This window comes from Pseudophryne corroboree, chromosome 8, assembly GCF_028390025.1.
Source record: "Pseudophryne corroboree isolate aPseCor3 chromosome 8, aPseCor3.hap2, whole genome shotgun sequence".
Lineage (NCBI taxonomy): Eukaryota > Metazoa > Chordata > Amphibia > Anura > Myobatrachidae > Pseudophryne > Pseudophryne corroboree.
The window spans coordinates 66,137,241-66,161,294 of NC_086451.1; the positions used below are offsets into that span (position 1 = coordinate 66,137,241).

Sequence of the window (24,054 nt, forward strand, 5' to 3'; positions counted from 1 at the left end):
CACTACTATGACATTAGTAAATCATCTCAGCTCCACTGCAACCGAAGATGCAGCATTGAGCCAATTTGTGCGCCAGGCAGCTATTTGTGAGAATTGGGGTTGCGTCCCGGTGGTCAGCCTCCAGACGCCGGAATCCCGGGCGCAGAATGCTGGAGGGGGCGGGGGAGAGCACCTTGCGGGCTCGGTGATGAGGGCAGCAACGAGTGGGAATTGTCCCTGTTAGTCGGTATGACGACGGTCACATAACTACATCCCATTTGTGACTAACAGCCTCAGAAAGCACAGACTTTAAGTTGATATTTTATTTGTTTATATGCCGCCACAAGGGATCCGCAGCGCCCAATCTCAGAGTACATAAACAAATTAGTAAAACAGGAGAACAGTGACTTACAGACAATATAGGACAAGTACAGGGTAATAAACATGCCTACATCAGCAGACGACACTGACATAAGTATCAGGGTGGCAGAAAACTAATCTCGTTACCTCATAGTAATAAGTACACGCCTAGAGACATGCATGATATTTGGTATATGACAATTAAATACACACATAGTCTAAATTCTACTTAAGGGCAATATAGTTTTTGATATTTCACAGTGGTGTCCAGAGAAGTGCAATGTGATCACACATACATAATACATTAATAATGGAAAACTTCAGACCTTGCTAAACTGCCTTCACCATCCACACCCCCTCCTAACAGGGCAAAGTAATGGAGCAGTGATATCTGTATTATTTAAACACACGGTGAGAGTATGACTAGGACCTTAAATATGGCTGCCACTGTACATGGCCAGCACAGACGCCTAACCGCAGAGAACTATCAGCACGCGCTTGCACCAGCCTATACAAGATGCACCTGGAGACGCTCCCACCCAACGCGGCATACCCCTTGGTTCTGTTCACTGCCTGTGTATAAAAGCCCAGGTGCAAGTCAGTCGCAAGTGCAGATGCAAGTGAAAAGCGCAGGCCCTGCACTGGCCGCAGTTATATATGCTTGTTTCCAGAGCTTGCCAAGTACGAAAACACGCAAGGGACACGCCACAAACAGGCGTAGATTCAACACTGCATCGCACTGTAAAATGTTCCACAACAAATGTGAGAGGAAGATTGTGCGTCCACATTTGATAGCAGTCACACAAGGACATTTTTGTAACAGGTTTGACACCATGCTTGAGGCAATGAAATATATATATATATATATATATATATATATATATATATATATATATATATATATATATATATATATATATATTGTAACACTGTAGGGGTGCAAGGCGCCTTTTCCTGGGGAATATGGCCGCACGCAGCAGCTGAGGAACAACACAAGTCCAGTTTCTGGTACAACTGACCCCGGCCAGTTTTATTGAAACAGAAAATAAAACAAACCCCAAAATAAAAATACCTTGCCTGTCCGGCACTAACTAAACATAAGATATTCCTAACTGTCACTAAACAAAACACAGAGTTCTTCAGTACATACTGTATAGCTTACTTGCATCAGAAAGCGTGTCTCTCACACACAGATCCTGCAGCCTTCCCAGGCAGTCTGCCCATACTAATCAGGTTAGAAGCACTATAACACTCTTACACAGCTGAAACCCTGATTAGCCCTCTGTGAGGCCAAAGACCCGAACTGGGCCCAATGTCTAGAACTCACCTTATCTCTCTCTAAGAGCCTTTACCCAGCTTTTACAGCAAACTGAAAAGGTTCAGACAAAACAAAAAGCATTTTTCCTAGAAGTTAACATTTTCTAAAACATGTAAGACAAGAACCTGGGACAAATATACCTGCCCTCAAACACTATCCCAGTGTTCTTGTCACATATCCCCCTCCCCTGTTTCGACCTAGGGGCCGGAACACTTGTAGCCCCCAAACAGAAGATGCGAGACAATGCATCTGCGTTGGCCAATTGTGTTCCCGGTCTATGTTCGACAGTAAACTTAAAGTCCTGCAACGCTAGAAACCATCTAGTTACACGAGCATTCTTGCCTCTATTTACATACATCCATTTTAAAGGGGCATGGTCTGTCACTAGTCTGAATTGTCTACCCAAGAGGTAATATCTCAAGGTATCTAGTGCCCACTTAATGGCCAAAGCCTCCTTTTCCACAATGGCATACCTTTTTTCATGCTCATTGAGTTTCCTACTCAAATAAATGATAGGGTGTTCGTCCCCATCTCTGGTTTGGGACAGCACAGCACCTATCCCTACCTCTGAGGCATCTGTCTGTACCACAAATTCTTTTGAAAAATCTGGTGTTATCAACACCGGTTGTGAACACAAAGCCACTTTTAACGCTTGGAACGCCTTTTCTGCATCAGGGTTCCATTTCACCACATTTGACTGCTTCCCTTTGGTAAGGTCTGACAACGGCACCGCTGTGGTCGCAAAATTAGGAATAAACCGTCTATAGTACCCAGTAATTCCCAAAAAAGCCCTTACCTGTTTTTTATTCACTGGACGAGGCCAGTTTTGAATAGCATCAACTTTATTCAATTGGGGCCTAATCAGACCTCTGCCTATGGTGAAGCCCAAGTATTTGACCTCCTCCATTGCGAGGCAGCACTTCTTTGGGTTAGCAGTTAACCCTGCCTCTCTGATTGAGTCCAGTACTGCTTGTACTTTAACCAAATGGGACCCCCAGTCTGTACTGTGAATTACCACATCATCCAAATAGGCAGCTGCATATTTTCTATGGGGCCTCAAAATTTTATCCATCGCCCGTTGAAAGGTTGCTGGAGCCCCATGCAACCCAAAGGGTAACATCTTATACTGGTACAGCCCCTCCGGAACCGAAAAGGCTGTTTTTTCTTTGGCGCTATCAGATAAAGGTATTTGCCAGTAACCTTTGGTCAGGTCCAATGTGGTGAGAAACCTGGCTGTTCCCAGCCTTTCTACAAGCTCATCCACACGGGGCATGCGTCAAACTTGGACACCTCATTTAACTTACGAAAGTCATTACAGAAGCGTATGCTACCGTCGGGCTTCGGGATGAGCACTATGGGACTGGACCACTCACTGTTAGACTCCTCTATGACTCCCAGTTCTAACATGGTTTTAACTTCCTTAGAAATAGCTTCTCGCTGAGCTTCAGGAATCCTATATGGCTTTAAATGAACCCTGACCCCTGGTTCTGTGACAATGTCATGTTTTATTATGGTCGTTCGGCCAGGCAGCTCTGAAAATACCTCCCTATTTTGGATGAGAAATTCTTTAACCTGATTGTTCTGATCAGCTGATAATGTCTCTGACACCTTCACTGCGGGAAGCAACCGGGGTGAAGACACCGAAGGGCAAGGCTCCGCTGACAGAGACAACCTATCTTTCCAGGGTTTGATTAAGTTAACATGGTAGATCTGTTCGGGTTTTCTCTTTCCCGGCTGGTATACTTTGTAATTAACCTCATTCACTTTTTCCCTAATCTCAAATGGACCCTGCCATTTAGCTAGGAATTTGCTTTCCACAGTGGGTACCAAAACAAGAACTCTATCGCCAGGAGCAAATTCCCGTATCTTGGCACTCCGGTTATAGACCCTCTGTTGAGCACTTTGGGCCTGTTCCATGTGCTCTCTGACAACAGGTACCACGGCTGCAATCCTATCCTGCATTTGTGTTACATGCTCAATAACGCTTCTATAAGGAGTGGGCTGTCCTTCCCACGTCTCTTTGGCAATATCCAACAGCCCTCTGGGGTGTCTACCATACAACAAATCAAATGGAGAAAACCCCGTAGAGGACTGAGGAACTTCTCTGATGGCCATTAACAAGTAGGGCAACAAACAATCCCAGTTTTTCCCATCTCTCTCAACAACCTTTTTTAACATACTTTTTAATGTTTTATTAAACCTTTCCACCAACCCGTCAGTTTGGGGATGGTAGATGGACGTCCTGAGGTGAGTGACCTTAAATAACTTGCACAACTCTTTCATGATCCTTGACATAAATGGAGTACCTTGGTCAGTCAAAATTTCTTTTGGTATTCCTACTCTACTAAATACCTGCACCAGCTCCCTAGCTATCGCCTTGGTTGTGATAGTGCGTAAAGGGACAGCCTCAGGATATCGAGTGGCATAGTCCATAATTACCAGGATATACTGATGGCCCCGAGCAGACTTTAACAAGGGCCCCACGAGATCCATGGCTATTCTGTCAAACGGGACCTCTATAATAGGCATGGGAACTAGTGGGCTCCTGAAATGGGGTCTAGGGGCATGATACTGGCATTCAGGACAGGAAGAACAATATTCAGACACTTCTTTATAAACCCCTGGCCAAAAGAACCTTTGTAAAACTCTTTCAGTGGTTTTTTCTGCCCCTAAATGTCCTGCGGTAACGTGACTATGAGCTAAATCTAGTACCGTTCTCCGATAAGGCTGGGGAACTACCAGCTGTTCCACCACATCCTCACCCCTTTTGACAATGTGGTACAAGAGCTCATTACAGATGGCCATGTGGGGATACGTAACCCTGTCACCTGGTACCACAGGTTCCCCATTAACAATCTTAACATTCTCTCTAGCCTTTATTAAGGTAGGATCCTTTAACTGTTCAGACGCAAACAGATCCTTCTTTACCTCCAGGTCAGGCACGCTTTCAGTTCTAACTACTATGTCTCTGTTCCCGGCAAGAGGGTCCTCACTGGACTCCCCATCTGTCACTTCCCCAGCCAAACTAGCAAAAGGCAAAGGGCCAGAAAGTTCCGAAGACCCACGTACATCCATAAAATCACCGGTATTATCAACTGGCTTTTTACTTCTCACATCTGTTGATAACCGTGATTCCCACAGTTTCCAAAAATGAGGAAAATCCCTCCCTATTATGGCCTCATGCACCAAGGTAGGGACCAGTCCCACTTTAACCATTGCTGACCCACAACAAGTTTCTATATTCACCTCAGCAGTGGCATAATGTTGGGTATCCCCATGTATGCAAGTTACCCCAATAGGTATTTGCTGGACCTTTAAGGGGTTCACTAACCCAGCTTTCACGAGGGTAACTAAACTTCCTGAATCTAGCAAGGCCTCTACCCGGTTACCCTCTAAGAACACATCACACATTTGTTTTTCCAGCTCAGGTGAAGGTACCACAGTACAGGCTAACCTAGCAAAGAAAGACATTCTGCGACATTCAAAGGCAGCATCACATTGCATGGGTTCTTGCGTGACTGGGCAATTGGCAATAACATGACCTGGCATACCACACCTAAAACATTTAACCACACGATTATCAACCCGTTTGGGCAGCATAGACCGTTCTAGCCCCATTGGCCTGTCTCCAGGGCCAGTGTTTACAGTCTCTCCAGCCTTGCGTTCTCTTAACCGCCCAGCAACGTTTTCCCACGGAACAGTCTTACCAGTCTTTACTGAAGGGCGCTGTCGAGGATCTATGGGTTGCTGGGTGGTCATCAGTAGTTCCTCTGCTGCCAAATACCTCTCTACCATGTCCACTAATTGGTCAGCAGTACCCGGGTTTCCATGGCTCACCCACTTGCGCAGGACCATGGGCAAAGATCTCAAGTAGCGGTCCATGACGACTCTTTCCACCATCTGGGGACCAGTTAATGTCTCTGGCTGTAGCCATTTTTTTGTTAGCTGAATAAGGTCGTGCATCTGGGAGCGCGGAGGCTTCTCCATGGCGTACAGCCAACGGTGCACCCGTTGTGCTCGTACTGACAGCGTGACTCCCAGGCGGGTCAGGATCTCAGTCTTTAGTTTATCATAGTCCCGAGCCTCAGCAGGGCTTAAATCAAAGTAAGCTTTTTGGGGCTCACCTGACAGGAAAGGTGCCAGCAGACTGGCCCACTGTGCTTTCGGCCAGTTCTCACGCTCGGCAGTCCTTTCAAACGTGGTCAGATAGGCCTCCACATCATCAGCCTCTGTCATTTTCTGCAGGAAGTGACTGGCCCGTATAGAACTAGAGCTGGTTGGAGCACTGACGGCCACATCTCCAACCCGAGCTGCAAGTCTCTGCACCACTTCTGCTAAGGCCTCTCTATCCTGACGCTGTTGCCTGTAAAGTTCATCAACAACTGCCTGCTGTTGTCTCTTATTTTCCTCCATTGCCACCTGCTGCTGTCTTATATTTTCCTCCATTGCCACCTGCTGCTGTCTGTTGGCCTCCTGCTGTAGTCTCCAATTTTCCTCCATTGCCACCTGCTGCTGTCGGTTGGCCTCCTGCTGAGCCGCTGTAGCTTGCAGCAAGGCTTTAAGCAGATCCTCCATGTCGACAGATTTTTCAGGCGGCTTTGTAGCTGCTTTCACCCAGGACATATATCAAACCCTCAGGGGTGAGTCTCAGTAACTTCACACTGGGCTGTATCTGCATAAACCACCGTTTTCTGCAGGCCTCACAAAGCTGCTGCTTTCACTTATGCGCAGAACGGTGTGCTCGCATTCTCCACCAAGTTGTAACACTGTAGGGGTGCAAGGCGCCTTTTCCTGGGGAATATGGCCGCACGCAGCAGCTGAGGAACAACACAAGTCCAGTTTCTGGTACAACTGACCCCGGACAGTTTTATTGAAACAGAAAATAAAACAAACCCCAAAATAAAAATACCTTGCCTGTCCGGCACTAACTAAACATAAGATATTCCTAACTGTCACTAAACAAAACACAGAGTTCTTCAGTACATACTGTATAGCTTACTTGCATCAGAAAGCGTGTCTCTCACACACAGATCCTGCAGCCTTCCCAGGCAGTCTGCCCATACTAATCAGGTTAGAAGCACTATAACACTCTTACACAGCTGAAACCCTGATTAGCCCTCTGTGAGGCCAAAGACCCGAACTGGGCCCAATGTCTAGAACTCACCTTATCTCTCTCTCAGAGCCTTTACCCAGCTTTTACAGCAAACTGAAAAGGTTCAGACAAAACAAAAAGCATTTTTCCTAGAAGTTAACATTTTCTAAAACATGTAAGACAAGAACCTGGGACAAATATACCTGCCCTCAAACACTATCCCAGTGTTCTTGTCACTATATATATATATATATATATATATATATATATATATATATATATATATATATATATATATATATATATATATATATATATATATATATATATATATATATATATATATATATATATATAGGAATGAGAAAGTAGCACCCAAGAGTATTCACAGATACAATACATCCTCTCACTTACTGGCCATGCGAAGACTTGACCCTTCATTGCCCTTCTGACCGTGACATTTACCAAGGAAATGTAGAGGGAAAAAATAAAAATGTAAAAACCTTAAAGAACTTTTTTTTTTCCCTTGAATCACGTGGTATCCGTGCTCCGACTTCTGCATTGCACCGGAGTGATCCCTGCTAGGTAAAATCGAGGTAATCATTAATAGCCACTGCGCTACATCTATAGACTCTCCATGGTACCAGATGGGGTTCTTTCAGAAGTTAAAGGGGGTCATTCCGAGTTGATCGCACGTAGCAACTTTTTGCGTGCGATCAACCTGACGCGGCCTATGGGGGAGTGTATTTTAGCATAGGAGGGCTGCGATCGCTTGTGCAGCCCTGCTATGCTAAAAAAGTTTCACGTAAAACAAGACCAGCCCTGCAGCTACTAACCATTTGCGACGGATCCAGCGATGCAGGTCCCGGATTTGACGTCCGATATCCGCCCTCAAAACGCCTGGACACGCCTGCGTTCGCTGGACCACTCCTGGAAAACGGTCAGTTGACACCCCGACACGCCTTCCTCCTGTCAATCTTCTTGCAGTCGCTGATGCGACCGCTTTCCTCTTCTTGACAGCCTTCGCCGGCCAACGACGCGCGTGTGCTATGCGCACGCGCAGTTCCAAACCGTTCGCACTGCTGCGAAGAAGTGCAGCGTGCGATCGGGTTGGAATGACCTTCAAAGACCAAACAAAATTCCTATTGAAACTTAAAGCTGTCTACACACTATGGGGTTGATTCAATTCACTGACATTTGAGTAGCGCTGGGAATTATTTCCCGGCGCTATTTAATTCAGCTCAAGTTAAGGTCGGCGAATGTCCGTTCTCCCGGACTTAACAGGTTGATTTGTCGGGAGAACAGGCATTCTCCGACTTAACTCCCCGCCGAGATGCTGATTCTCGACAGAATCAGCCTCACGCTGGCCGCACTTTTGTCGGATTTCCTCTTATCCCCCGGGGGTGAGAGAAGAATTCCCGACAATTAGTGTCACTTGGCGCTGTATTGAATAGTGCCGGAGCTAATTCCCGGTAATATTCAACTGTCGGTGAATTGAATCGACCCCTATATGATATGTCAGACGATGTTGTGAGTCGCGACGGATTGCAATGACCATTATGGTTGTGTACTCATTGTGTGATGAAATCTGATGTGCTGCACATGTAATGATATATATTGGGTCATCATACGGCAGATGGTGTAGTGTGTACAATTATACAATATATCGTTACATCACATTGCTGTGTCGCACCATCATTCAGGTGTGTGGGATGCAGTTAATATACTGGCTGTCGGGATACCAGCGTTCAGAAGACTGGCGCCATTATCCCGACAGTTGGTATAATGCCGGCAGCCAGAATCCCGAACGCAACCCGGGATTTCCACTCGGGTGGTGTGTCCACGCCACCACCCGAGTGGGAATAGATCCTGTGGCGAGCGCAGCAAGGCCACGAGGGGACTCACTGCACTTGCTACCAGGCTACCAGCCTGGTGGGATGCCGCTGTCGGAATCCTGACACCCGGCATCTTCCAAATGTATTCCAGGTGTGCACCCAAGCTTAAGATACTGAAACTATGGGCCTAATCCAGACCTGATCGTAGCAGCAAATTTGTTAGCAGATGAGCAAAACCATGGCCCTCATTCCGAGTTGTTCGCTCGCTAGCTGCTTTTAGCAGCATTGCACACGCTAAGCCGCCGCCTACTGGGAGTGAATCTTAGCTTTGCAGAATTGCGAACGAAAGATTAGCACAATTGCTAATAGAAATTTCTTTGCAGTTTCTGAGTAGCTCGAGACTTACTCCTACACTGCGATCAGTTCAGTCAGTTTCGTTCCTGGTTTGACGTCACAAACACACCCAGCATTCGCCCAGACAATCCCCCGTTTCTCCAGCCACTCCCGCGTTTTTTTTCCCTGAAACGCCTGCGTTTTTCCGCACACTGCCATAAAACGGCCAGTTTCCGCCCAGAAACACCCACTTCCTGTCAATCACACTCCGATCACCAGAACGATGGAAAAACTTTGTTAGGCAGTGAGTAAAATACCAAACTTTTGTACAAATTTACTTGGCGCAGGCGCACTGCGAACATTGCGCATGCGCAGTTTGCGACTAATCGCTCCGATGCGAAGAAAAATAACGAGCGAACAACTCACTGCACTGCATAGGGGGGCAGACATAACGTGCAGAGAGAGTTAGATTTGGGTGGGTTATTTTGTTTCTGTGCAGGGTAAATACTGGCTGCTTTATTTTTACCCTGCAATTTAGATTTTAGTTTGAACACACCCCACCCAAATCTAACTCTCTCTGCACATGTTATATCTGCCCCACCTGCAGTGCACATGGTTTTGCCCATCTGCTAGGCCCTATGGGGGTCATTCTGAGTTGATTGCTCGCTAGCTAGTTTTAACAGCTGTGCAAACGCTATGCCGCCGCCCACGGAGTGTATTTTAGCTTAGCAGAAGTGCGAACACATGTGCAGCCGCGCTCTGCAAAAACAGTTTGTGCAGTTTCTGAGTAGCTCCGAACCTACTCAGTGCTTGCGATCACTTCAGCCCATTTGTGTCCGGATGCGACGTCATACAGCCGCCCAGCGAACGCCCAGCCATCCCTGCGTTTTTTCAGACACACCTGCGTTTTTTAAAACACTCCCTGAAAACGGTCAGTTGACACCCAGAAACGCCCCCTTCCTGTCAATCTTCTTGCGGCCGTCAGTGCGACTGAAAACTTTGCTACAACCTGTGCACGACCACAACGGGCTTTGTACCCGTACGACGCGCGCGCATTGCGGCCCATACGCAGAAATGCCAATTTTTTTGCCTGAATGCTGCGCTGCGAATGACAGCTAGCGATCAACTCGGAATGACCCCCTATATGCAGTGCTAGATGTGTTCGCTAGTGGTATTGTTGCTTGCTGTTATTTACAGGGGGCAATTTAATTGTTTATCGCTACCAATCTTCCATCTAAAGTGGCTAAAGATGGGGGAGGGGGCGAAATTCAATTGTTTGGATCACGCTGATCGTGCCCAGCCAGGCTGGGTTTAGCCGCATAAAACTGCTAAACCCAACTAAAGTGCTGGGCACATCTCAAAAAGTGCTGTTTGGGTGCCCAAACAGGTTACCTTTCGCACATTTCAGCACGCCAAGCCATTGGAGTTGTGAGCTGAAATGTGTCTCAATTGAATCGTCCCTATAGAGTAATTTGGATAGCACATTCAGTGTCTGTACAAAGCGTTGCCCTACCACACACAGGGGTAGATGTACTAAGCCTTGGAGAATGATAAAGTGGAGAGTGGTAAAGTACCAGCCAATCAGCTCATGACTGTCATGTTACAGGCTGTGTTTGAAAAATGACAGTTCGGAGCCGATTGGTTGATAGTTTCTCTCTTCCCTTTATTACTTTCCCAGGCTTAGTACAGCTCCCCCCCACTATCCTCAGCCATCAAACACGGCTCCTTACATCTTTACAAAGGCCTGTGGACAAAGTCCTTTCATTTCATTTTAAGATTTAAATGGAGTAATAATGGAGAAACAAATATGAGACGCTAAGAAAAAAAAAAAAAAAAAAAAAAGAATTATGTAATAAGTAATTAGCCACTACCTAGATTAATTTCCAATTCCAATTTTCAGCTCCAATATAAAAATAAAACATTTAAAAATAGCTACAATTAAACCAATTAGATATTTAAATAATGTATATATTAAAAATGCTTTATTTAAAACAAAATAAAAAAAATATTTATTACTTTAATACATTATCAGCAACTATAAAAAAAAATAAAGAAAAAAAAAGCCGTTGCTGGCGAATGCTACCGCCGCAGGAGGGTTACTGCTGGAGGGTATGCAAATGTATTATGGCAGAATGGATATTCAATTTTTATTTTTAGCATGGGCGGCACTAGATGGCGCCCAACAGAGCAATTCAATTGTTGCTCCGTTCGGACGTGATGAGCCGCAGGAAACACATTTCAGCTTGCAGTCCACCGTGCTGGCGAGCTCAAATGTGCGGCAAGTAATCAGTCCAGGCGCCCAAAGAGCACTTTTCATGTCGCACCCAGCACTTTAGACGGGTTTAGCCTGTCTAGGCGCGATCAGCGCGCCGGGATAAAAAAATTAATATCGCCCGCCGCGATCTCCCGACACTTTAGACGGGAGATCGGGCACAATAAACAATTGAATCCCACCCCGATAGGTCTGAAATATATAAATCTCCAGTCTAGCTATTTATTTTTCACAAAATCCCTTCCACCGTAAAGAATTACTGTGCCCCTTTGGTTATTCCGTAGCTTTTCCAAGTACAACACCCCTCTACCTGTATGCAGGGCCTAAACAGATTGTCCAGGCACAGCAGAAGGGCCAAGCTGCACTATTCCAAGACTTACAACACTACAATTAATAATCAAGCAGCATAACTAATTATTTCCTCACAAGAAACATATGGTAGAGCCCCATAGGGAAGAAGGGCTGCTCCGCTGACTGATCCAATATCACGCCACCCATCTTGTGTCTCGATTGTAGAGATCAGTGGATGAACTTCTATAGTAACACCTGGAACATCAGGTAACATTCTGCTACAACAACCCAGTTCTGACAAAATAAAGGACTAGGCCTTATGTGAAATGTAGGAAATATTAATTCATCCAGAGCTCTCACGCACAGACATTACTCTAACCATTCAGCTGTAGTAGACCGATCAGAGGGATGCAGAAATGATAATGATCTGCCTTACCTTAGGGAACCATCGATCACACACGGTGACGTCTGCCAATTCCATAGAAGCCCTTACCCAGCAGATCCGTCCATCACGGCACATAACAGCAATTATACATTCCACTTATCAGGAGGATATGTAGCAACTGAGACACTATTTCCACATCTGTATTTCAGCCCTGTCAGAGGCACAATATCTGTGGGATTATGGATACCCTTCCTATAAATGCCAAGTGACTGTAAAGTCACAGGAGGTCAGGGATCATATAATAGCAGAAGGTTACAGAAATACAAAGCATATCTTACAATCCGGAATAATTCACAGTCTAGGGAGTTACTCCTAATAGTACATACTATACTGAAACAGAAAAACATATTTTACTATGGCCAGTTTCAATTTTCTATTCAATAATGGTATCCACAAACCCTACAAAATGTACAATTCTCCTCCAATCTCCTTTCAACGTCTCCACTCACGGTACAATATTACATTGTATACAACCCAGGTTTTGCAACACACACACCGGAGTTTTCATATTGAGGGAAAAAATTTCCAACATCAAAATTCTATGATATACTATTGCATATTTGGGATAGAAATGGATAGAATGATTTACAGTCTAACAATGACCTATGGGCGGTATCCTAATAACTGCCGTGAATTACCGCAGCTACTGGATTTCCCTGGGGCATTACAATTAGCCCCATAAGCCGGCACTTATCGGGAATGCACCTGGGGCACGCAAAGCAGTATCCCCAATAAGAAGCTTCAGGAGACCCGGTATTCGGCTAACACATGGTATCGGGAACTTATCACAGATACCATGTGTTATGGTCCGATAACGGCTGATTAAGCACACAGTAAAAACGTTTAGTAAATTACCACATGTAATAGGATACCGCCCTAAGGGGGCAATTCAGAGATGGGCGCAGCCGAGCTTCTGTACACAATGGCTGCCTCCATCTAGTCTGCTTTTCGCGACCCCTCTCCTAGAAATTTCTGCGTTTTGTGGGCGTGGTGGCCAAAACGGGGGTGGGGTGTCACAACAGTTTTGTGGCGGCAGATCTTGCGGATGCAACGATCTGCCGCCATCTCTGAATGAGGTCCTAAAGTCTTTTACCAAACATATATATAAAAAAAGAGGAGAGAGAGAGAGAGAGAGAGAGAGAGAGAGAGAGAGAGAGAGAGAGAGAGAGAGAGAGAGAGAGAGAGAGAGAGAGAGAGACAAACAAAATGACTAGTTAGATATCAATGTATGGCTGTATGCAATTGTGAGCAACCTGTGGGCTTACAGCTGTAGTGCTACGTCCCGGCTGGTGATCTATATCAGGACATGCAGCTCCACAAAAGACGCAATTAATATAACAATCGCCTGCACGTATCTGATTTAAGAAACATTCACAGTATATAAAAAGTCACTGGCAAAAAGGATTTTTTAAATTTTAACCAAAAACTCCTATTTTTACCTCAACAAAGCAAGCATTATTATATCTATATATTCCAAACAGTCATGTGGCAGACCCTCAACTCCTTATTTACTCCGGATAGTATGCAATATTTCAGCTACCTACCGACTGAGAATAATATATATATATATATATATATATTATATATATATTATATATATATATCCTGTAACCATTTATTACGATTATTTCCAATCTACAAACAACAAAACCCAGCAGCAGTTATTAGCAGACACAGAAAACAGTACTTATAATGGTATGTTTAGTAAAAACACGCAAGTCTGATACACTGCACCGGATGGCGTCAGCCATGCCAGGCATCTTCCTCACATTTGTGTGTTTTGGCACTAAAGGCTAAAAATATAAAGATTTAAAAACCTCAATACCAGCAAAGAACAAACGAATGAGAAATAAAGCTTATAGCAGAAAAATGTGCCCATATAACTGTAGACACCACCATTGTGACGTCACTCCAGTTCTTGTCCGTGAACTACAATGTACTTTGAGGTAAATTTGGCGTATTTGCTGGGGTTTTGAAACCCCTACACATCACCGTCAAACTGAAGCACCAAACCACTGAATTTCTTAGTGATATTGTAAATCACGGTCAAGGCTGTTTTAGGTGGGGGGGGGGGGGGGAGTTTATTCTTCAACCAACACCGCCACAAATCGCCTGCATCTATCTGGCCAATCAGAAGAAGCACAATGGGGTCGATTCAATTCACCGACAGTCGAATAGCGCTGGGAAGTAGCTCCCGGCACTATTCAATTCAGCGAATGCCGGTTCTCCCGGACTTAACAGGTTGATTTGTCGGGAGAACGGGCATTCTCCGACTTAACTCCCTGCCGTGATGCCGATTCCCGACAGAATCAGCCTTGCACCGGCCGCGCAGCAGCACTTTTGTCAGATTTCCTCTCTCATCCACCAGAGGTGAGAGAAGAATTCCCAAAAATGGAGTGTCACTTGGCACTGTATTGAATAGCGCCGGGAGATAATTCCCAGCGCTATTCAACTGTCGGTGAATTGAATTGACCCCTATATGATATGTCGGACGATGTTGTGAGTCGCGACGGATTGCAATGACCATTATCGTTGTGTACTCATTGTGTGATGAAATCTGATGTGCTGCACATCTTATGAGACGATGCCACGGAGTAGTTACATCAAGCATGTAATGATATATTGCGTCATCATACGGCAGATGGTGTAGTGTGTACAATTATACAATATATTGTTACATCACATTGCTGTGTCACTGGGTCACACCATAATTCCCGGCGCTATTCAACTGTCGGTGAATTGAATCGACCCCAATGGGTGTCTAAAGGAATGGAAGTTTATCAGAGCTATTCAATTTTTTTGCCGCTCCGATGCTTATTAGCCACGGCAGTCACAGTTTTTGTCGCAGTCTCCTGACTTTGGATGCCCAATCAAAAACTTTAGATGGGTTTAGCCGCTTTGAGCAGCTAAACCCGGAGCTGTCAGGCACATTAACTACTAACGGGCATCTGATCGGTGAATCAACTGAATAGCTCTGATAAACGCCAAGCAGAGGGCATGCGCCACAACTGAATCGGCTACAAATCGTCCAATTCAGAGAGGTACCCAGTGTAAAAATGAGGCATGTGGTGTAAACAGATGCCTCCTGCAAGCTTGTGTGAGGCACCTCTCACCATTGGTGTCATGCACAAACCATCAGCACTGAATCAGGCACAATATACACTTATAATACTGAATAAGGAGGCACATAACACTGATAATTTTCTTATAGGAGAAATACTATTATACTTTAGTGGGAAAATAATTGTTTATTTTTATTAATTATATTATATGGACAATATATATTATTAATTTGTTTAAAAATGATTTTACGATGGGAAACACTTACTTTATGAAGTGGGCACCATTTGTATAGGTATGAAATAATAAATGTTGCTCCAGTCATAAAAACATTTTTCAACACCAATTAATAATTAAAATTGCCTCTTTATGATTCATACAGTTGCTCTCTTAATAAAATTAAATAAATAATTTTCCCTATCATATTGATATAATGATATTCCCCCCATAAGAGAATTATCAATGCTATCTTCCGTTGCGCTTAAGTGTACAGCGATTCCGTTCTTTTTGACTCACCAGATAGCGTTACCTAATTTTTTGTGGTGGGTTTTTAAACCCACTGCTTAATAAATCTGGAGTGTATATATATTTATATTGGTAAAAACAGACTGTCATTTGGGGTCCTATTCTACTCAAAAGTGTGTGGTTCTCTGTGGGTTGGAGCTTAGAAAATGCGCGGGATGCAATCCCGCCGGTAAACCGCAGCAAAGTCGACAGGATTTTAAACCACCGCTTTTTTGTCAGATTTGCAACACGAATATATTAAACGTGAAAGACTGGGTATGGTATTTGTTAGTGTTTTCTAGGGAAGAGAGGTATGGCTGAGAGGCAAAAAGGATCTTTGTTACCCAACCCCCAAAAGCACAAGCACTAGTTTAGCCTTATAGAATCTCAATGATATGAAACCCATCATTTTACAGTAAACTGTCCATTAAAGGATTATTTTGGTGCCCTTTATAGGTCACAGGCCTGAGGAGCTGGCAGACCCACTCCGTAATCCGGACCTGCATCAGCGGGAATGCTCCATAAATGTCCTGGCACCCACAACACAGTGGCAGCTCCAACGTGCCGTCACGTTCCACTGTATGCAGCAGTGAGTAATACATTCCTTAGCTCAGGACTGGGAATTCGTCACCATGAATGAGTTTTCAAACGGGCTGAAGCTATTTAAAGGATGCGATAGTGATGTAATGTGAGAGAACGTGAAGACACATTACCAAAGAGTGGGGTCACGTTAACGAATTCACTGCCAGTCTAACATACAGCTTCCTACTTCGTTTTCAGAGACACCGACTACAGACCCTCATGTATGCACTCGTGGTCTTCTTTAAAAAAATAAATTAAAAAAAAATCACTGCATGCTGTAAGCAGAAATCATTTTATGGCTATTTTGTATTCAAGCCTCATAGACTGTCATATTTGAGACCAATTAGCTTTATATTGGAACCAACAGTAAATAAAGAATGTAACCGAATCGTGAGCGATTACAATAGCCCCAGTGCCTACTCTGGAAGAAGGTAAACACACCGAAGCTACACAGTAGGGCTGACATATTGTAGGACCTGGAAGCCATTTGCTAATAAATATACGACCATACACAAAGTGCCCTCCCTAGCTCACCCCTCTTACAGACATTACACACCTCCGACCCACATCATAAGCCATTTCCCTCCCGCTTCTGTCTCCCCCTCAATCCTCCTCTTCACCCACCAGCTCAAGTCTATCCTCTACATTTGCTTTCACAACTCAGTCATAGTCATCCTCCGCATCATCAAAGCTCACTCAATCTCAGACCAGCCAAATGTCCCATCATCCTTCTCCTCAACCATGGATCAATATGTCCCCTTTATCACTATCGCCATCCTACCCATCATCATCAAGCTACCTTCCTCGTTATTACAATCATCATTATCCCTTCCTCATCCACAGTTACCACATACCACCATCATTAACCACCTGGCTGCCCATCCGCACTTACTCAGAGGACAGGGGCACCACCATGCCCGAATGATCAGAGAATGGATCTGTGAGCTGCTGCCCACTGAGCAAGTATAAATGTGGCGCTCTAGAAGGCCATGTGTGGCGCAGTCTGGACTGTCGATAAGGTCCGCTACATAAGCCTTCTCCTCAAGAGCAGCAGCACTGAAAGCTGTAAGACAAGTCCAGATTCACACAGGGCACGGGCCCACCAGGAGTACAGAGCCATGGGCCTATTTTTAGACCTTGTTGACCTGGCATCTGAGATTTCTTGAACTCTCAAATACAAGCTTCCTATGAATAATATACAGCCGCTACGTATATATCACAGCACGGCATCCTTAAAGGCAAGAAGTGGGTCACTTGTCAGGTATCTCTATACAGTACGTGTACGTATCACTGTATTAGTCACAGCATAAAACACATGTTCCATCTGAACGTATTACAACACAACGCCAGGACAAGGTGTACTTTCCATATCCCCAGAGCCTTGCATATGTCTATAATGTCAACATCACAATGAAAGATGGAAGTGCTTTATGAGGCATCCTGTACTTCTGCATTACAAATGGATAGCCATTAAGTGAAATGGTCGTGCAGTTTTGAAAAATCTACTATGAGTAATACAGCAGTACTAATGCACAATACAACAGCCATTATCTGGCAATTGATCAGATACTGCAGTGTGTAAGGACCAAACATGATCGTACGGAACCTGAAGCTGGGTGTACCAATCAGCTTATGTGTGGTCACTCGCAAAGCAAATTGCAATGTACAATCAGTATCATACAACAGGTTTTATAAAACTAGCTATTAAACTATACCCATATGTCACACTTGTTTTAGGCAATATTTTATCTGTTGGCGCAGGGAAACATTCCAGAAACCCTGATATCATGTGACCATTCAGAGCCAATGTCCTGAAAGCTGGCAGCTTGATGATGTCATGGGATGTTTGTCACTTGGGCACTGAGCACGTTCCTTCCTGGACGGGGGGTGTTCAACACTTTCATGAACAGCTATGAATATACACATCTATCCAGAGGATGGTAACTTCATGCTTGCAAGTAAAAAGATGAATATGGAAGACTATACAACAGTAACACACACACACACACACATCATCTGTTAAGATTATTTTAATATTAATTGGTTCAGTATATTATTAATACCTGTTATACTGTTTAGTGTGCACAAGGCAAATTGTACAAATTGTACACCCCCGCTCACCCGCTATCTCCATCAATATTGCCCGTCTCCGCCACAGAAGCTATGCACCTATCCATACATTTCCCCACACAATATAATGTACTGCCACGTACATCTGTCTCCTGTAATAAATGGTTTGGCTGCTTGCAGCTGGAGATTATGTTCACTGCATGACCCAATAGCAAAGGCTGCAGTAGAACATTGTTGTTCCTTATTACAGCAATATACCCCAACAAAACGTCAATACAGGGTTACCTCATCCGAGTATTGTCATTTCCTAATGCATTCTATCATTTTTATGTTACTGGATCCAAATAATAGAGAATAGAATGTCAGTAATGAATACAACTGCAATCCCCTAAGATGTGTGTGCGCACATTTAAATATCACTTGTCACAGTTAAGTCGCTATACGAGCGCATTCACCGGTCCGTCTGTCATATAGGCCGCCTAATCTTACTTCACCTTTATAAAAAAAGGTGTCTCAGGTTTTCTCTGTTAAACGCCTATAGTTCTATTAGTCTTTGTTATACCAATAAAAAGGAAAAAATATACATATTTTTTAAAAAGGTGTCTCAGGTATGCAACAACGTGGAATTCATGTGATACCTCTGACAGCTGTGCCTTATATCGCACCACTACCGCCATACATATCCAGTGCCTCCCTACGTCAGGCAGCACACCACAATACAGTATTTCATTATTACATACCCCAATAGAACCACATAAGGAAGCACAATGCTGGCAGCGTGAATAACTTACATCGCTAGCCTGGACAAATAACACCCCAATATCATTTTAATAAGAAAGCTGAGGAAATTGGGGCAGATGTATTAATCCTGGAGAAGTGATAAAGCAGTGGTAAGTGGAAGGTGATAACACACCAGCCAATCAGCTCCCAACTGTCTTTTTTCCAAACCATAATGACTGGCTGATGCGTTATCACCTTCCACATATCACTGCTTTATCACTTCTTCATGTTTCATACATTCGCTCCATTGAGCTATACTGTAGTTCCTCATTTACTTTCTATACAAAATACTTTAGAAACTTTTTTTTTTTTGTGACCGTAGGATATCAGAAAACTATTTATTTTCTTCAGCAATCTGGACTGTTCTCTTTATGATCTATGGGAATTTTGTTAAAGCAAATAGTTTCTAATGATATCTTGGTTACTACTTACTTGCACTCTCGTGTGTACCAGTTTCTCTAAAATACTGCACATGCAAAACTGCTAGTCATTTGTCTTCTACTGTCACACAAACAGTATTGCAACCGTATGTGCTTCTATACACAACACAGACAGCACCACCTGCATACATAGCACAGGCAGAAGGTGGGTACCACCTACAGTATATATAATACAGTCAGAACGTGCACACCACCTACACATAACACAGTCAGAACTTGCGCACCACCTACACATAACAGTCAGAACGTGCGCACCACCTACACATAACACAGTCAGAACTTGCACACCACCTTCACATAGCACAGTCAGAACTTGTGCACCACCTTCACATAGCACAGTCAGAACTTGTGCACCACCTTCACATAGCACAGTCAGAACTTGCGCACCACCTACACAACAGTCAGAACTTGAGCACCACCTACACATAACAGCAGAACTTGCGCACCACCTACACATAACACAGTCAGAACTTGCGCACCACCTACACATAACACAGCAGAACTTGTGCACCACCTACACATAACAGTGAGCACCACCTAAACATAACACAGCAGAACTTGCGCACCACCTATACATAACACAGTCAGAACTTGCGCACCACCTACACATAAGTCAGAACTTGCGCACCACCTACAAATAACACAGGCAGAACTTGCACACCACCTTCACATAGCACAGTCAGAACTTGCGCACCACCTACACATAACAGTCAGAATTTGCGCACCATCTACACATAACACAGTCAGAACTTGCGCACCACCTACACATAGCACAGTCAGAACTTGTGCACCACCTACACATAACACAGTCAGAACTTGCGCACCACCTACACATAACACAGTCAGAATTTGCGCACCACCTATATAACACACAGGCAGAACTTGCGCACCACCTACACATAACACAGTCAGAACTTGCGCACCACCTACACATAACACAGTCAGAACTTGCGCACCACCTACACATAACACAGTCAGAACTTGCGCACCACCTACACATAACACAGTCAGAACTTGCGCACCACCTACACATAACACAGTCAGAACTTGCGCACCACCTACAAATAACACAGGCAGAACTTGCACACCACCTTCACATAGCACAGTCAGAACGTGCACACCACCTACACATAACACAGTCAGAACTTGCGCACCACCTACAAATAACACAGGCAGAACTTGCACACCACCTTCACATAGCACAGTCAGAACGTGCACACCACCTACACATAACACAGTCAGAACTTGCGCACCACCTACACATAACACAGTCAGAACTTGCGCACCACCTACACATAACACAGTCAGAACTTGCGCACCACCTACACATAACACAGTCAGAACTTGCGCACCACCTACACATAACACAGTCAGAACTTGCGCACCACCTACACATAACACAGTCAGAACTTGCGCACCACCTACAAATAACACAGGCAGAACTTGCACACCACCTTCACATAGCACAGTCAGAACGTGCACACCACCTACACATAACACAGTCAGAACTTGCGCACCACCTACAAATAACACAGGCAGAACTTGCACACCACCTTCACATAGCACAGTCAGAACGTGCACACCACCTACACATAACACAGTCAGAACTTGCGCACCACCTACACATAACACAGTCAGAACTTGCGCACCACCTACACATAACACAGTCAGAACTTGCGCACCACCTACACATAACACAGTCAGAACTTGCGCACCACCTACACATAACACAGTCAGAACTTGCGCACCACCTACACATAACAGTCAGAACTTGCGCACCACCTACACATAACACAGTCAGAACTTGCGCACCACCTACACATAACACAGTCAGAACTTGCGCACCACCTACACATAACAGTCAGAACTTGCGCACCACCTACACATAACACAGTCAGAACTTGCGCACCACCTACACATAACACAGTCAGAACTTGCGCACCACCTACACATAACACAGTCAGAACTTGCGCACCACCAAACTTGTTACTGCAACCCCAGGGCAACACAGACTGAATATTATTTCAGCAGTTCTCACCCATCATTGACAAACGATGGTCCAGTAACAACTACACATTCTGCGACCCTAACTTTTTTTTTTTCTTCAAACATGACTATTCTGCATAAAATATAAGAAACCCTAGAGCAGACTCTTGGACTCGCACCTACAAGTTACACATTGCAGCTTTAGACAACGTACATTCCAATATCAGTGTTCCACTATAACTTAATATCACTGTCCTATCCCTATAAGAAAAAAATCCAGAGCCTCCCTCTGCTTCTGTCAAACTGATGCCACGCACTACCCCTATCATACTGTTATAAAGCCTCTATCTGTCACTGTGATATTGATGCCACACTCTACCCGATTATACCAATGCAGAGCCTCCACCTGCCAGTGAACTGGATGTCACACACTACAACATTATACCGATACAGTGCCTCCACCTGTCACCATCATCTTGATGCCACAGACTACCCCGTTACACCAATACAGAACCTCCTCCTGCCAGTCATATTGATTCCACCCACTAACACATTACACCAATACAGAACCTTCTCCAGTCGCTGTCACCATGATGCCACACACTAACCCAATATACCAATACAGAGAATCCAATTGCTGCCATCCTGATACCACACACTAAACCATGCAACCAACATGGAGCCTCCACGGGTTCCTTACTTCAGGCTACAGCAGTGTAACAATAATGAGCCTCTACTGTTTTAGCTTAATGACACTCACTTATTCATTCCGTCCATGCAGTGACTCGTCCTTACCACTCACACCCTGATGCCAGCTGCTATCATTGGTATTCCTTGCAGTATACCACCATGCTAGTGCAGTGCACCTCTGCAGAGCCTCCTGCCAGTAACTACCATTGGTATACTTTACAGTATGCCACCATGCCAGTGCAGTGCACCTCTGCAGAGCCTCCTGCCAGTCACTACTTTTTGCTACCATGCCAGTGTAGAGCCTCCTGCCAGTAACTACCAATGGTATACCCTTACAGTATGCTACCATGCCAGTGTAGAACACCTCTACAAAGCACCTCCTGCCAGTCACTATCACTAGTTATACCTTACACAGCATGCCAGTGCATTGCCTTCATGTCTCTCCTGCCAGTCTCCACCCACTGGCATTACAGTATGCCACCGTGCCAGTGCAGTGCACCTCTGCAGAGCCTCCTGCCAGTCACTACTTTTTGCTACCATGCCAGTGTAGAGCCTCCTGCCAGTAACTACCAATGGTATACCCTACAGTATGCAGTCATGCCAGTGCAGTGCACCTCTGCAGAGCATCCTGCCAGAAACTACCATTGGTATACCTTATTATACCTTACAGTATGCCGCCATGCCAGCGCAGAGCATCCTGCCAGTCACTACCACTGGTAAATCTTACAGTATGCTACCATGCCAATGCAGAGCCTCAGAGTACATCATGCCAGTCACTACCTTTGGTAGACCTTACAGTATGCTACCATGCCAGTGTAGAACACCTCTACAAAGCACCTCCTGCCAGTCACTATCACTAGTTATACCTTACACAGCATGCCAGTGCATTGCCTTCATGTCTCTCCTGCCAGTCTCCACCCACTGGCATTACAGTATGCCACCGTGCCAGTGCAGAAACATCTGCTGAACCTCCTGCCAGTCTCTACCACTGGCATTCCAGCATGTCCCCATGCCAGTACAGGGAATCCAGCTGTCCCCCGTCAGCACCTCCACCTGTCACATACTCACTTCCTCTGCAGGGTGGTGGCCGGGCTGTTGGTAGTGCTGTGTCCGGGGCTGGAGCTGCGGGAGGTGGCCCGGTTGGAGCGGGAGGGGTCCCGGGCCCGGTGGTGGTGTGTCGGTGCGGAGTACGCCGGGTAACCCGCCTGGTGATGCTGCGGGTGGTGGTGGTGCGGGTGCTGCGGGTGATGCTGGTGGTGCCCGTAGCCCCCGCACCCTCCCCCGCCTGGCTCCCTGTAGTCTGGCCGGTGCTGCTCTCGCTCTGCCCGGCTGGCCTGGCTCTCCCTCAGCTCCCGGTTCTCCTGGCTGACCCGGTCCAGCTGCACCTCCAGCTCCTCGATGCGGTGCCGCTGGGTCTCCAGCAGCTTCTGCTGGCTCTCGATGATGTTATTGAGCTCCAGCAGGTACTCAACGGCCCGGTTTGGGGACTCCTGCCCCCCGGGGTTGGCGCCCGAGCCGGCTCCCCCTTCCATGGCCGCCGGGTGGGGTGACGGAGCTCGGCTGCGGGGCTGCTCAGGTCGGGCGGCCGGGCATGGTGCCGGGGGCGGAGCGCACGAAGCTACCGCGGTGAGTGCTGCAGAGTCACTGCGCACTGACAGGCGGGAGGAGCAGGGGGCGAGCGGCGAGGCGCGTCATTGCCCGCAGATAGCCAATTGCGGGGCGGGGGGCGGGAGCCAGCCAGAGGCCGATAGCCAATTGCCTGGCGGTGTGGGCGACGTAAGCCCCGCCCACCTACGACCTGTCAGATGTGACACCTGTGGGGGCTGATCGGGAGATGTGGACTACATCTCCCATCATGCCCCGGGAGAGTGGGAGACGAGAATGAAAATAAATAGCAGAGCCAGGGCAAGCTGCTGTGGAAACACGTGGAGGAGGAGGAGGATGCAGCAGCAGCAGCTGCTGCTGCTGCTGCTGCTGCTCTGGTGTGTGCACTGGATGCTGTCAGCTGGCTGAGGTT

General features: G+C 45.6%; 1 protein-coding gene across 4 annotated transcripts in view; it reads right to left on the bottom strand.

Moving 5' to 3' along the window:
* IQSEC2 (IQ motif and Sec7 domain ArfGEF 2) overlaps positions 1-23,733 on the bottom strand; it is a 322,858-nt gene extending 299,125 nt beyond the window's left edge. For 2 of the 4 annotated variants that reach the window (XM_063936555.1, XM_063936560.1), the window contains exon 1: positions 23,106-23,733. In XM_063936555.1, the coding sequence (XP_063792625.1) occupies positions 23,106-23,569 (464 nt within the window). In that variant the 5' untranslated portion in view covers positions 23,570-23,733. The remainder of the gene's footprint in view (positions 1-23,105) is intronic. The other 2 variants (XM_063936556.1, XM_063936561.1) reach the window with 1 other exon arrangement.
* Positions 23,734-24,054: the final 321 nt, after the last annotated feature.